The sequence below is a fragment of the Xenopus laevis genome, chromosome 8S, assembly GCF_017654675.1.
Source record: "Xenopus laevis strain J_2021 chromosome 8S, Xenopus_laevis_v10.1, whole genome shotgun sequence".
Lineage (NCBI taxonomy): Eukaryota > Metazoa > Chordata > Amphibia > Anura > Pipidae > Xenopus > Xenopus laevis.
Window position 1 is genome coordinate 29,092,842 of NC_054386.1, and position 12,654 is coordinate 29,105,495.

Here is a 12,654-nt window from a genome sequence, read left to right on the forward strand (position 1 = left end):
TCCCTCTGTTAATGAGCCGACCCTTTAATTACAATCAGTCACCCCGCAGGCTCTACGGACGCTTGTAATTACACGACCGCCTCACTTCTATTCTGGGCAGCACTAAGGCAAAGTGTCCAACATCTGAATCCCCGGGGTGCCAGGGAGACGCCAGCGTTTGTATCTGTACAAGACACGGGCACAGCTAATGAGTCTGAGCCCTTGCACAGAGAAAAACTGTGGCTTAGACTCATGTGCAGTAGGTCTTCCCTATGTATACAGTACAGGTCTGGCCCCCACGGAAACAGGGCAGATGTGTCCATGCGGGACTCCCTGCACCAGGTAGGTGCCAGGCTGTCACTGTTAATGGGTCCTAGAGAGAAGGTAGGGGTAGGTTTGGGGTTAAAGCTTTCACCGCTTATTGTCCTGTGGCCCCAAGAAGAAGACACCCTAAGTCTTTCTGACACTGCCAATCCAATAAGCCGCCATAGAGCCAGGAACAATCCCCCCACACACACACCCAGTGCATATTCGTACCAGGGAAGCAGGGTGCCTCTCAGCCCTTTAGCAACTCCCGGCTTCCCTCAGCTTGTGGGGCTGGAGTTGCCACTGAGCTGTAAGTAAATTCAGTCTCTTGTGGGAAGTTCTCAAATTGAAGAACATGTTCTTTGTCTTCTGTGCGGCAGAAGCCCCAGCCTCTCGGCCTCACTGCCTGTGTCAGTCTCATGTAACATTCATTGGCTCCTCAAGCTTTCTGACCTGTAACCACTCAGCCCCACACAGGGGCCCCTCTATGGTAACCATTGGGATAGAGATAGATAGAGATGGCTCTGAATCCTGATTTCCACCCTTTAATTCATACACATACAGAGTGCAGCAGCCTCTCTGTCACTCCCAGCATCCTCAGCTCAGCTGGAGGGCCCTACACATGGTGACTTTATGTGCCCATCTAGCCTGGCTGATTTCTGCCAAATGGACCAACACTCCTGCACTTTTATCCCTCCCAGCAAGCACATGGATTGGGCAGTGACAGGTGCCATGTTTGAATCAGGGCACAATATCCGACATGGGGGTGCATTTTCCTGGATCATTACTAAGTGGTGGTCCTCTTGTGTAGCCCCCCCCATGAAAGTCTGGGTGCTGTGACTGCTCAAAAGGTATTGAGATCAACCAGCCCCTGCATTATTCACACCTGTAACAGAATGATGGACGGGCATTGTGTCACTGTGTGTAGTAGAGTATGTACTGTTCCTTTTAGTCCTGAGAGGTTTCCCAGTCTCCTGCTCTTCTCTGCCTGTGCCAACCATACTCTGCCCTCCATACTCTGCCTGTGTGTGCCCATACTATGCCCTCCATACTCTGCCTACCTGCGTGTGCCATACTCTGCTTGTGTGTGCCATACTACTTGTGTGTGCCATACTACGCTTGTGTGTGCCATACTCTGCCCTCCATACTCTGCCCTCCATACTCTGCCTACCCTAGCAACCATGCACTGATGTGAATAAGAGACTGGACTCTGAATAGGAGAGGCCTGAATAGAAAGATGAGGGATAAAAAGCAATAAAATACTTTTGTATTCCTACAGAGCATTTGTTTTTAAAGGGGTCAGTAACCCCCATTTGAAAGCTGGAATGAGTCCGAAAAAGGCACATGTTTAAAAAGAAAAAATGAAGTCCAATTGATAAGTTGCTTAGAATTAGCCATTTTATAACATACTTAGCGTTAACTTAAAGGTGAACCACCCCATTAAGTTTGGTGCTGTCCCCCTTTCAGAATTGAGGTTAGTGGAATTCCAGAGACCGTGCCAGACCCCAGTGCCCCCCATCCTCTCCCACAGTCGCTGCATCATGTGCTTCTTATGAATTGATTATACAAAGAGGTCGGCTGTTGGCAGTGTGTGCCCAGCACTAAGTGCCAACCAGCCGTCTCTAATTATGTGCCCATATCATACCCACTGCTGTATCCAATTAGCAGATTAATTAGTATTTGTAGGATAGACACATTCACATCAGCTTTTATCTGCAACTAGAATAACCTCTCGCTGAAAGGACACGGCTGAAGAATGGGCCCTGGAACCATCAAGTTGCATGGGTGCAGCAATCTGTCCCTTGGGCAGAAGAGCTTGCACTTTGACCAATTTTATTGCTTAACCCCGTCCAGACACAGATCCACTCTGATCCCCATTGGAAGCAGCAGTCCTGCCCTGCTTTATGGCAGCTGAGATTCTAGCTGTCTGTATTCTGTCCCAATGGCTGCACAGATATTAATGTCTCTCTCAGCCTTAGATCAGTTTGTAGGGGGTACAGAGTCTTACCAGACGTGCTCATACTGTGGCCCCCAGCTCACATGGAACACAGGAGAGTTGCAGGAATGCGAGTGTGTGAGTGCCAGTAGGTTTACGAGACAGAAGGATTCCCAATCAATATTTACTGGAAGAGAGAATGGAACTGGCCTATTGATCGCATAAGAGGAAAGTCTGCAGCCGGGAAGGGAATTCATATGAAATTCTGTGTTTTTCTTACAGAAAATCAATCGGGCCCCTTCGGATGAGGAATGTTTCTTTGACCTACTGAGTAAATTCCAGAGCAACCGGATGGACGACCAGAGATGCACGTTAGAGGAGAGCCAGACGGGAATCTCGGAGGCCTCGGCTAACCCTGTGCCAGCAATGGAGGACCGGATATGTAAGTGAGGTCAAGTGCCCCAACAGCCCCCAAGACTGAGAACCCACAGTACATCAGCCAAAGTCCTATACTGGACTTCACTAGCAGCTCCCATCTGCTAGACTGGCTCTGCTGGGCAGTAGGGAGCTCTCTGGGCAATGCCCCTGGGCATTCATTAAAGGTGGAGAATTGCTCAGTGCCACATTACAGAGACTTCCCAGCAACCCCAACGGGCAATTAAACTGCTTTCCAATATCCGGCACCTCTTTTTCTCCCCAAAACTGAGAGTTGCCTGACACTCGGGGTACAAGGGAGGCCCTTATGGCTTTCAGCATTAACTCTACCCTTCCATAGGAACATAAGTATAGGCCCTGGCACATGCCATCCTTTTTATACTGCGAGTTCCTGACACGGTTACTGTGTTGTTAACCACAGTTCTGTCCTTTTTCCCCTCCAGCCACCTCCTCATTAATGGCGTCGCCCCAGACAGAGGAGTTCTTTGACTTAATTGCCAGTTCACAGAGTCGGCGACTGGATGACCAGAGAGCGAGCGTGGGCAGCCTGCCAGGGCTGCGGCTAACGCACAACAACATGGGCCACCTGAAAGTGGAAGGGGACCAGCAGGAGCCAGGAGACGAGTTCTTCAACATGCTCATGAAGTGCCAGGTACTAGCCATTCCCACATTGCCCTACTCTAACCCACGCGCCAACACTCACCTGCTCATCTTACCCTCTTTCTCTTTCAGTCTTCCCGGATAGATGACCAAAGATGTGCCCCCCCAGACACCATCCCGAGGGGTCCCACCATGCCTGACGAGGACTTCTTCAGCCTCATCCAGAGAGTCCAGGCCAAGCGCATGGATGAACAGCGAGTGGATCTCCCCTCAAACCAGGAGGAAGAAGATGCACAGCCAGAAGGGGATCAGAGAATGAGCAACAGCTAAGTTTGAGGGACCCCCCCCCAAACCCAGGATAGACAGACATCGGCCTTTCCAAAGGAAACAACCTCCCAAGTGCTGCTATTTATGAAAGCACAGAGACAAGTATCTGCCCAGACCATGCCAATAAGCACTGCGGGCAGGAGACTCGGTTACCCCCCAAGTGTTTTTTGGGACAAATCATTGCTTTGTTTTTTTTTTTTAACTTATAGACTGTTCTCTTAGCCAATGAACTGATGCCAAACGGAGCAGGACACATGCCCCTCCCAACCCAGGGGCAGTTTCTATTAAGGGCAGTAAGTGCCGCGCCAAGATGGCAACTTCTGCAATGGCAGAACCCGGCCTGTTGTAGTGGGCAGAGGATATATAGTGAATAAAGTACCCCCTCTTGTAAAATATAAGGATATTATAAGTTACAGAGGAGATTCCGAGTGAGTTCATGGAGCTCTGTACTACACGGCCCCCCATATTAGCCACAGGCTCCTGCAATCAACAGCATCACAATTCATTGCATTGGATCAAACTAATCTGGTTAGAGATTTACACCCCAAGGCACAGGTCGTACATTCCAATCACAGAGAGGCCCCCTGCAGATCTGAAATTGGGACTCTGGGGCTCTCGGGACTAAGGAACCACATACTTGAATGTATTAGACCGGAGATGTCCAACCAGTGGGCTTCCTGGGAGTTGTAGATGAACCGCAGGTTGGACACCCCTGTTTTAGACTAATTTATTTTCCAATGGGCATTTGCTGACTTGTCCTTTAGGAGTAGAATCTACAGAGAAAGGTACAGAGACAAACTGCCAAATATAATATAATATATACAATGTTTTGTGATTCATAAAAATATTTTGTGGATGAACATTGTGGCCCCTTTGTGTGTGTGTGTGTGTGTGTGTGTGTGTCCCTGTGGGGCTGGTGCAACATACATGGGGGTTCTATAGGGATATAGCAAAGGAGTCCAGCAGGGAGATGCCAGTCACTGAGGGCACACGCAGGTAAGGAAGGGCAGGCAGGGGACTTACAAGTGGGGAAAAATACAGGTGCCAGTTACACAAGGTAAGCAGTGCCAGCAGCCAGACATTCATGTAGGGGCCACACAAGGAGGGAGGGGGCACCATTTGGACAGCACTGCCCTAGAACAATATAGGGAATAAGCCCCTCTCCCATGTGTCAGGCATGTAGGGCAAATGGTTGATAAGAGCAGCAGGGCTGACAGTTGGGCCTATGGTATTTGCAGTACCTCAGTGCCAGGATGTCCCACATGGGGGCACCCTCACATAACAGGACAGTAGTCTTCATTCAGGGCTGCTTCTACTGTAAATGAACAATCAGGGTCACAGGGAATGCTGGGAGTTAAAGTTCTACACCTATGGGTAGATCTAACACTGGAGCGATGTTGCCCATAGCAACCAATCAGATCTTTGCTATTTTTCTGACTTGTAGGTGATGGCTCACATCTAATTGATGATTGGTGATGTCTCCAGTGTTATTTATTACCCCCCCCCAACAAACTGTGGTTGTATTAAACAAACACCCTGCAAAGACTTGCCCATATGCCCTCGTGTCAGCACCCTGAAGGCCACGGCTCTGGTTTCTCTTGCCACACACAGACCTATCTAGCCATGCCAGCACAAACTCTCTGCTTCCCCCAAGGGCCCAGATCCTTCACAGAGCCCCAACCATGGCACACAAACGATTTCACCCGCCAACTGACCCACGAAAATCCAACATCGAACCAGAAACCTGCGCTCTTGAGTTCTTCCCAAGGGCAGTTCCCTTATGGCCAATCACATGTAGCCTTCTGGTACTCTTGGGCCTTCTAAACTTTGCTACAACGCCCCAGGGACAGTTTGTAGGTCCCACTCGCCCTCAAACCTTGAGTGACATTGCATGCCCACAGAACCAGAGCATTCCAGAGCACAAAGCAATGGGCAGGAAGAGGTAAAAGCACTATCCAATCAGAAAGCAGAGTGTGACCTGAGAATACTGATAATCACAAATTCCCTGCTATAAATATCTGTGTTTAACCATAACCTTCAGCACTGACCCCGATTTAATGATGCCCCCCCATCCGCACAGGGAACGATAACCCCCACCCCACGCTGCCCTGGAAAACTACTGGGACCTTAGGGACCTGCCCTGGGGGCATCTGCGCTGATCCACAATGGAAGCAAAAGAAATTCATGGCAATTACTGAGCTTCATGTTGGGTTGGGGGGGGGGGAGTAGGATTAAAAGGATCCCCGGGAAAAGAAGATTTAATAGAAATAGAGGGGTAAGAGAGGCAACTGGGGCTTTAATAGCAAGGCAACCCCTGTGAGATTTCTATATAGGTTATTGCCCTGAGCCTGAATGGAAATGCCCCCTGCGGGGCCCCTTGTAATGTGCCAACCATCCCTCAGGCACTAGGGCTTGCTGGGAGGAAGAGACTATTACCATCCTGACTCTGGGGCCGCTGGGAGTTGTGCAGCTAATGACCTAATTACTGTCACTGAGTTAACAAGCTCCCCATCCCCCACAGCCTAATATTATTATACACATCTTTCATATTAGAAACACATTCACCCAAGTGGGCACAAGGATCACACTGCACAATGCCCACCAGAAAATTTGTGCAGGGATAATGGCCTGTTCCTATGGTTTGGCCCAGTGAAACTTTGCAATTGTTCTTAATTTTTTTTTAATAGTTGTGGGTTTGAGTTTTTTTTCCCCCAGCAATCTGGTTGCTAGGGTCCGAACTACACTAGCAACCATGCACTGATATAAATAAAAATACTGGATAACTGTAAAAAAGTAGCTCATTAAGACCAACTGAAAACCAATGAGCCACAGAGATAGCGGATTGGCTTTGCTCACACCCAAGCTGTCACTTAGCCCCAAGAAGTTGCCGGGGGTTGTGCCGTTTATTTAAAAGGCGTGGAAGTTGGGCATGTTGCTGCCAACTTTCTCAGTTTGATTTATTTACCCTACCTGGGCAGTATCACATGTCCATTAGCTGCAGGAGGTTTTCAGCAAGGCTACAAACAATGTACAGTATTTCCTAAGAGTCTCATAGTATAAGCACCACCTGCTGGCGACACTCTGGGAATGCAGTCACTGATATATGGCATTGCCCTAAATGCCACCCCTTTCCAGCTCACGCCACACTAATAAGCACCAAACAGGACCCAGCGGCTTAGAGTAGCAGGACCCACTACTGGGCCGCGCCACTTTGACCCATGAGATGCTGAAGAATAGGAGCAAATAGACACGAATCAAGACAAAAAGGTTTTATCTTATAAATAAAGAGGAATCAGGGGGCATGGCTCAGTAACCGCACCTACGGGGGAGGTGGCACTTATATAGAGACATATACAGTATGTAGGAGCTGACATATGGCTTTCATAATGGAGCAATGTTTTCGGTTTTTTCTATGGTGCCCCCCACCCCACTGATACCACTAGGTTCTGATTTCCAAATGGTCACTTCACCCATCACACAGAGCTAGAAGTGGACCATTGTTCTGATAGGCTGAAGTTGTAATGCTACTGTGCCACCCCCAGGCCAGTTTAAAGGAAGGAGCAGCAGAGCTGACATATGGGTGCCAGGGCCGCACCAAGGATACTGCAGGGCAGTGGGACAGGAGAGTTAATTGGGTTCAACAGAAGATGTGCAACTGGAAGCAGCATAAAGATACAGGAATGGCACCGGCAGCCTCAGAGATACTGGCCCCAAACAGGAGCGGTACCTGAACACTGTCCCTGTGGCCTGATGTGCAAAGGAAGGGTCAGTTTTCTATTAGCTGCACATCAGAGCCAATCAGAATGCTTTGTAAGGTCCACATCATTTTTCCTCCATGTCAGGAGAGAAGCTTATTTCCTGCAGATTCCGCTTCCCCAGTTTTGTCTCCATCCTGAGTCGCCGACTCCCCGGCATTTCTGAGCAGGATTTCCACAGCGTCGTCCCCGACTAATCGCTGCACTTGTTCCCCTTTAGCCGCCAGAATCTCCTCAATGTTCCTTCAGTGGGACACAGGGATTTATTAGGAGCTGAACTCAGATATGAACCCCCAACAGCAATAATTCACAGAACAACTACACTCAACTACCAATCCCAGCATCAGTAGCAAGCCAAACAGGCTGGGAGTTGTAGTTTGACAACTAGTTCATTTTGATTAGAGAATCCAGCTCTAAAGTGCACTCAGCAGTCTATCCCCCACTAGGGAAACAGGAATACAGCAGAATTAGAACAAAGCTGCATCAGAAGAAGTAACGGTTAAACCACTTTGGGTGCCAATATGTTGGGTTCCCCCCAAGTGAGACAACTACCACCCTTGGACTGGAAGGGACTTTATTGCTTCTGAATACCCAGGGCCCAACAGGACAGGCACCGGTGAAACCCAGTGGTTTAGCCTTTACTTCTCCTTTAATTTATTCACTTTACCCTAAACCCATCAGTCAAAGAAGCAATATGGCAGCTCCACTGCTATGTATTCTGCTATAGCAGTTCATATTTGGGATAAAGGTGAAAGGTGTTTGTACCTGTAGGTCGCAGCATTCAGTCAATAAAACTAGAGGGGTTCATGGGACTAAAGCTCACTGATCAGAGATGAACTACAATTCCCAGAATTCTTTAATATGCCAAGGAGAGAAGGCAGAAGACGTAAGAGATGGAATGGAACCTCTTGTAACCACGGATAGATCCGTGAATCCATTTCTAAAGAACTTGCTTATTTTATATATATATATGTGTGTGTGTAAATGCATCACCATCATCATTGTGCCCAGGGGTCTGTGTTTCTCAGCCTGTGGGAGTCCCTAAAGCAGCAGCTTACTCTGATTGGTTACAGTTGCAAATAGCATGGATACAGTCAGTATAAAGTAGGGATGCACCAAATTCAGGATTTTTTTCAGCAGGATTTGAATTCAGCCGAATCCTTCCTCCTGGCCGAACCGAATCCTAATTTGCATATGCAAATTAGGGGCCCGGAAGGAAATCAAGTGACTTTTTGTCACAAAACAAGGAAGTAAAAAATGTTTTCCCCTTTTGACACTTAATTTGCATATGCAAATTAGGATTTGTATTCGGTAGAATCTTTTGTGAAGGATTCGGCCGAATCCAAAATAGTGGATTCGGTGCGTCCCTAGTATAAAAGTGCATTGGACCCCCTGGGGAGCACCTACCTTCTCCCTTCCAGGTCAGAGAACCAGCCCAGGTTGTCGGCGATGATGTGATGGTTTTCGCAGCCGGGGCACCTGACGATCACCACTCCCTTGTGATAGGCCACTTTGGAGATAGTTTTGCTGGACCTGGTGGCGCAGACCTGAAATGTGGCACAAGTGGTTACTCGGCTGCTCCCGCGCGGGCAGGGAGATCCCATGTACAAAAAGCCCTCCAGCTATTCTTTTCTATGGACAGAGTCAGATGGCTACGTCAGCAACCCAGTTCAATAAGGTCAAAATGGAAAACATCCATGGTGCAACAGAAGGGGCGGTTCACCTTTGAGTTAACTTTTAGTATGGCTTACTCTAGGCAATTTTTCCATTGGTCTTCATTTTTTCTTTTTTCTTTTTTTATAGATTTTGAATGATTTGCATTCTTTTTCTGACTCTTTCCAGCTTTCAAATGGGGGTCACTGACCCCATCTTAGAAACAAATGCACTGTAAGGCTACAAATGTATTGTTATTGCTACTTTGTATTACTTGAGGCCTTTTCTATTCACATTCCAATCTCTTATTTAAATCAATGCATGGTTGCTAGGGCATTTTGGACCATAGCAACCAGACTGCTGAAATTGCAACTGGAGAGGTGCTGAATAAAAAACTAAATAACAAAAACCATAAATAATAAAAAATGAAAACCTATTGCAAATTGTCTTGAATATCTCTCTCTACATCATACTAAGCGTTCATCTAAAGGGTGAACATCCTCTTTAACACAGGCTGGAAATGTAAGGGGTTAAGGGAGGTGGGTGCACAAGGGATTAATCTGGGAAACCGGGGGTGTGTGCAAGGGGTTAATAAAGGTGGCAAGGGGAACGCAATTTGGTTAATAGGAGAGGCAGGTGTGCAGGGGCTTAATAATGGAGGAGCACAATGGGGTTAATAAGGGAGGTGAGGGCACGCAAGGGGTTAATAAGGTGGGCATAAGGGGTAAATAAGGGAGGCAGAGCGAGCAAGTGTTTAATAAGGAGTGGGGGGCACACAAAGGGTTAATATGGGAGGCCCACAAGGGGTTAACAAAGGAGATGGGCACATAATGAGTTAATAAGAAAGTGGGGATTAACAAGGGAGGTGGGGTGGGGTGGGACAGTGGGTGAGACAGGCCACAGATTGGCTGAGGTGATGCTGCAGTGGTTGCTGTAAAGGCCTGTGAAGTGGAAAGGCAGGTCACAGGTGACAGGGTTAAAGGAACATTAACACCAAAAAATGAAAGTGTTTTAAAGGAATGACAATATCATGTAGTGTTGCACTGCACTGGTAAAACTGGTGTGTTCGCTTCATAAAATCTACTATAGTTTATATAAACAAGCTGTTTGTAGGAGTTGAACTTAATCAAACTTGGTCTTTTTTCAACCCAGTTTAACTATGTAACTATATTGTCTCGGTCTCAGGGCTCCATCTAGTGGCCTTGTGTTTTCTGTCCAGATTTAAAGGAACAGTAACACCATGAAATGAAACTATAATGTCATGGTGTCCTGCAGTGTATTAACTACATTCAAGCACAGGATACACAGTAGATAACAGATAGAATCCCAGCGTGTACTACAGTGCATATCTGTTATCTACTGTGTATCCTGTGCCTTTTCTCCTTTTTCAGCTTTGAATGGCAGCCCCCATGTCTACACAGCAGCTTGTCTATATAAACTATCATAGTACTTATCTGTTAACTACTGTGTATCCTGTGCTTGAATGGCTGGCCCCATGGCTTGTCTATATAAACTATATTAGTACTTATCTGTTATTTACTGTGTATCATGCTCTTGAATGGCTGCCCCCATTGCCACACAGCAGCTTGTTTATATAAACTATAGTAGTATTTATCAGTTATCTACTGTGTATCCTGTGTTTGAATAGCTGCAACCATGGCAACACAGCAGCTTGTTTATATAAATTATAGTAGTACTTATCTGTTATCTACTGTGTATCCTGTGCTTGAATGGCTGCCCCCATGGCCACACAGCAGCTTGTTTATATAAACTATAGTAGTACTTATCTACTGTGTATCCTGAGCTTGAATGGCTACCCCCATGGCTACACAGCAGCTTGTTTATATAACCTATTGTAGTACTTATCTGTTATCTACTGTGTATCCTGTGGTTGAATGGCGGCCCCCATTGCCACACAGCAGCTTGTTTATATAAACTATAGTAGTACTTATCTGTTATCTACTGTGTATCCTGAGCTTGAATGGCTACCCCCATGGCTACACAGCAGCTTGTTTATATAACCTATTGTAGTACTTGTTATCTACTGTGTATCCTGAGCTTGAATGGCGGCCCCCATTGCTACACAGCAGCTTGTTTATAAAGAGTAACGGTGCCTCCCCGGCTTGTCATTCGTGCCAGTATCAGTGTTACTGCGGGGCTGGGCGCAGTTCGTACCTTGCAAGTGTAAATGAGCCGATAGTGAGAGGATGGGGCGGCGGGTAACGTACAGTAAAGACGTCCGGCAAGTGGCACAGTCCAAGGCGGCCGAACACATTTATGGAGGTGCCCGGTCACAAGGCGACTCACTGTAGGAGCCCCCCAGTTGCCGTCTACATCCCGCGCCCATACCACAGCTGCCCGTGCCAATATCCCACGAGTGACTGGCGACCGGCTGCCGATTCTGCCCAACGCTGACAGGAGCCCGCAACTCTGAAACAGCATGGCTAAGAACTAGAACTGGTAATACCGGAAGGAATCTCGCTAAAAGACCGGAAACGCTATGCACTTGCGGCGGCCATATTAGATTTGGGCATAGAAAATTTGCAATTGCTTCTATCAGGAAGGAGATGAGTCAGTGTCAGTGTTGATTCAGGATGAAATAGAATGTGGACTAGTGTGATGTGTTGGGTAGACTTTTTATAGAAGAAGAATATACATCCCCAATTCCTGGGTATAAGGGCAAAAAAGGGCAGCTTGTTGCTCAGTTTTATGGGAGGCCTAATACTAAATGGAGGCTGTTCAGGATACTGTCTGGAGGCTCTGTGGGCCTGGAGAACTACTATACTTGTCCTGCAGTGGAATCCATGCAAAATCCACACATAACTCCTTCTTCCCCGTCAACCATATGTACTCATTAGAAAGCAATCTGAGAAGCAGGTGCAACACTGGCCAACGATTATGCCCAACACTCTACCTGCTCTGCTGGCAGTTACATACTCCTGTTTGTGGGACTCACTCTCTTTCCATAAGTACCCACAGGGTTGGCGGGTTTACAGCCAAATAGGGCTTCTAATTTAAAGCCCAGGCAGGTTTTGAAAGTACAAACTAGCCAAGGGGCTACTTTTTGGGCCTTTGGCTGGTTTGTACTTTGTACTTTTTTTTTGCTCTTATGTCCCAAGCCTGTGTCTCCCAATGCATGTTGGGTAATGTCGTTTTTGCCAAATGGCAAGTTTAATGTTAAGACTACAATACCCAGCATGCAATGAGACTGACTTGTGTAGAAGTCTGGAGTTACCAGATTTTGGGCTCTCTGCCGCAGTCTCCCGTCACTCTTAACCATTCTCACGTTTTTTGGTGACTTTCCTCAATTTCAGACAATTTTGGGGCAAAAATCTGCTGGCCACTTAAATATCTAGAGGTTGACCTGTATTATCAATATTTATTGAAATTGTATGTGTATTAGGGCCTTATGGGGCCCCTATACCTCCTGGCCCCCCTCTGTAGTTACGGTGAAGCTGACCCATTTTGCTTAATTATAAAAAAAGGCATATTTTTACATATATTCATTTATTTTTTATATAGACTTTTTTTCACTGCACATATTTTGCTATTTTTGGGCTACATTTGAGGTGCCTCTTGGCTAGTTTTGGGCTGGTTTTGTATGCAAAAAGTAAATGTAAGTGCAGGGCACACTGGTAACTCACGTATGGATCAGACCAAAGT

The 12,654-nt window shown here is 46.9% G+C and overlaps 2 protein-coding genes across 9 annotated transcripts in view; one reads left to right on the forward strand and one right to left on the reverse strand.

Annotated features, from left to right (window-relative positions):
- The window catches only part of LOC108699905 (G-protein-signaling modulator 1), a 43,769-nt gene extending 39,326 nt beyond the window's left edge, over window positions 1-4,443 (forward strand). For all 8 annotated transcript variants that reach the window (XM_041575108.1, XM_018232575.2, XM_041575107.1 and 5 more), the window contains 3 exons: window positions 2,504-2,663; window positions 3,100-3,308; window positions 3,389-4,443. In XM_041575108.1, coding sequence (XP_041431042.1) covers window positions 2,504-2,663; window positions 3,100-3,308; window positions 3,389-3,586 — 567 coding nt within the window. In that variant the 3' untranslated portion in view covers window positions 3,587-4,443. The remainder of the gene's footprint in view (window positions 1-2,503; window positions 2,664-3,099; window positions 3,309-3,388) is intronic.
- A 2,394-nt stretch (window positions 4,444-6,837) lies between these two features.
- dnlz.S (DNL-type zinc finger S homeolog) lies at window positions 6,838-11,474 on the reverse strand (the record flags this gene model as incomplete). Its single annotated transcript, NM_001096923.1, is given in 3 exon segments — window positions 6,838-7,581; window positions 8,746-8,885; window positions 11,167-11,474. Coding segments are annotated over 3 exon segments (567 nt in total). The 3' UTR covers window positions 6,838-7,421.
- Window positions 11,475-12,654: the final 1,180 nt, after the last annotated feature.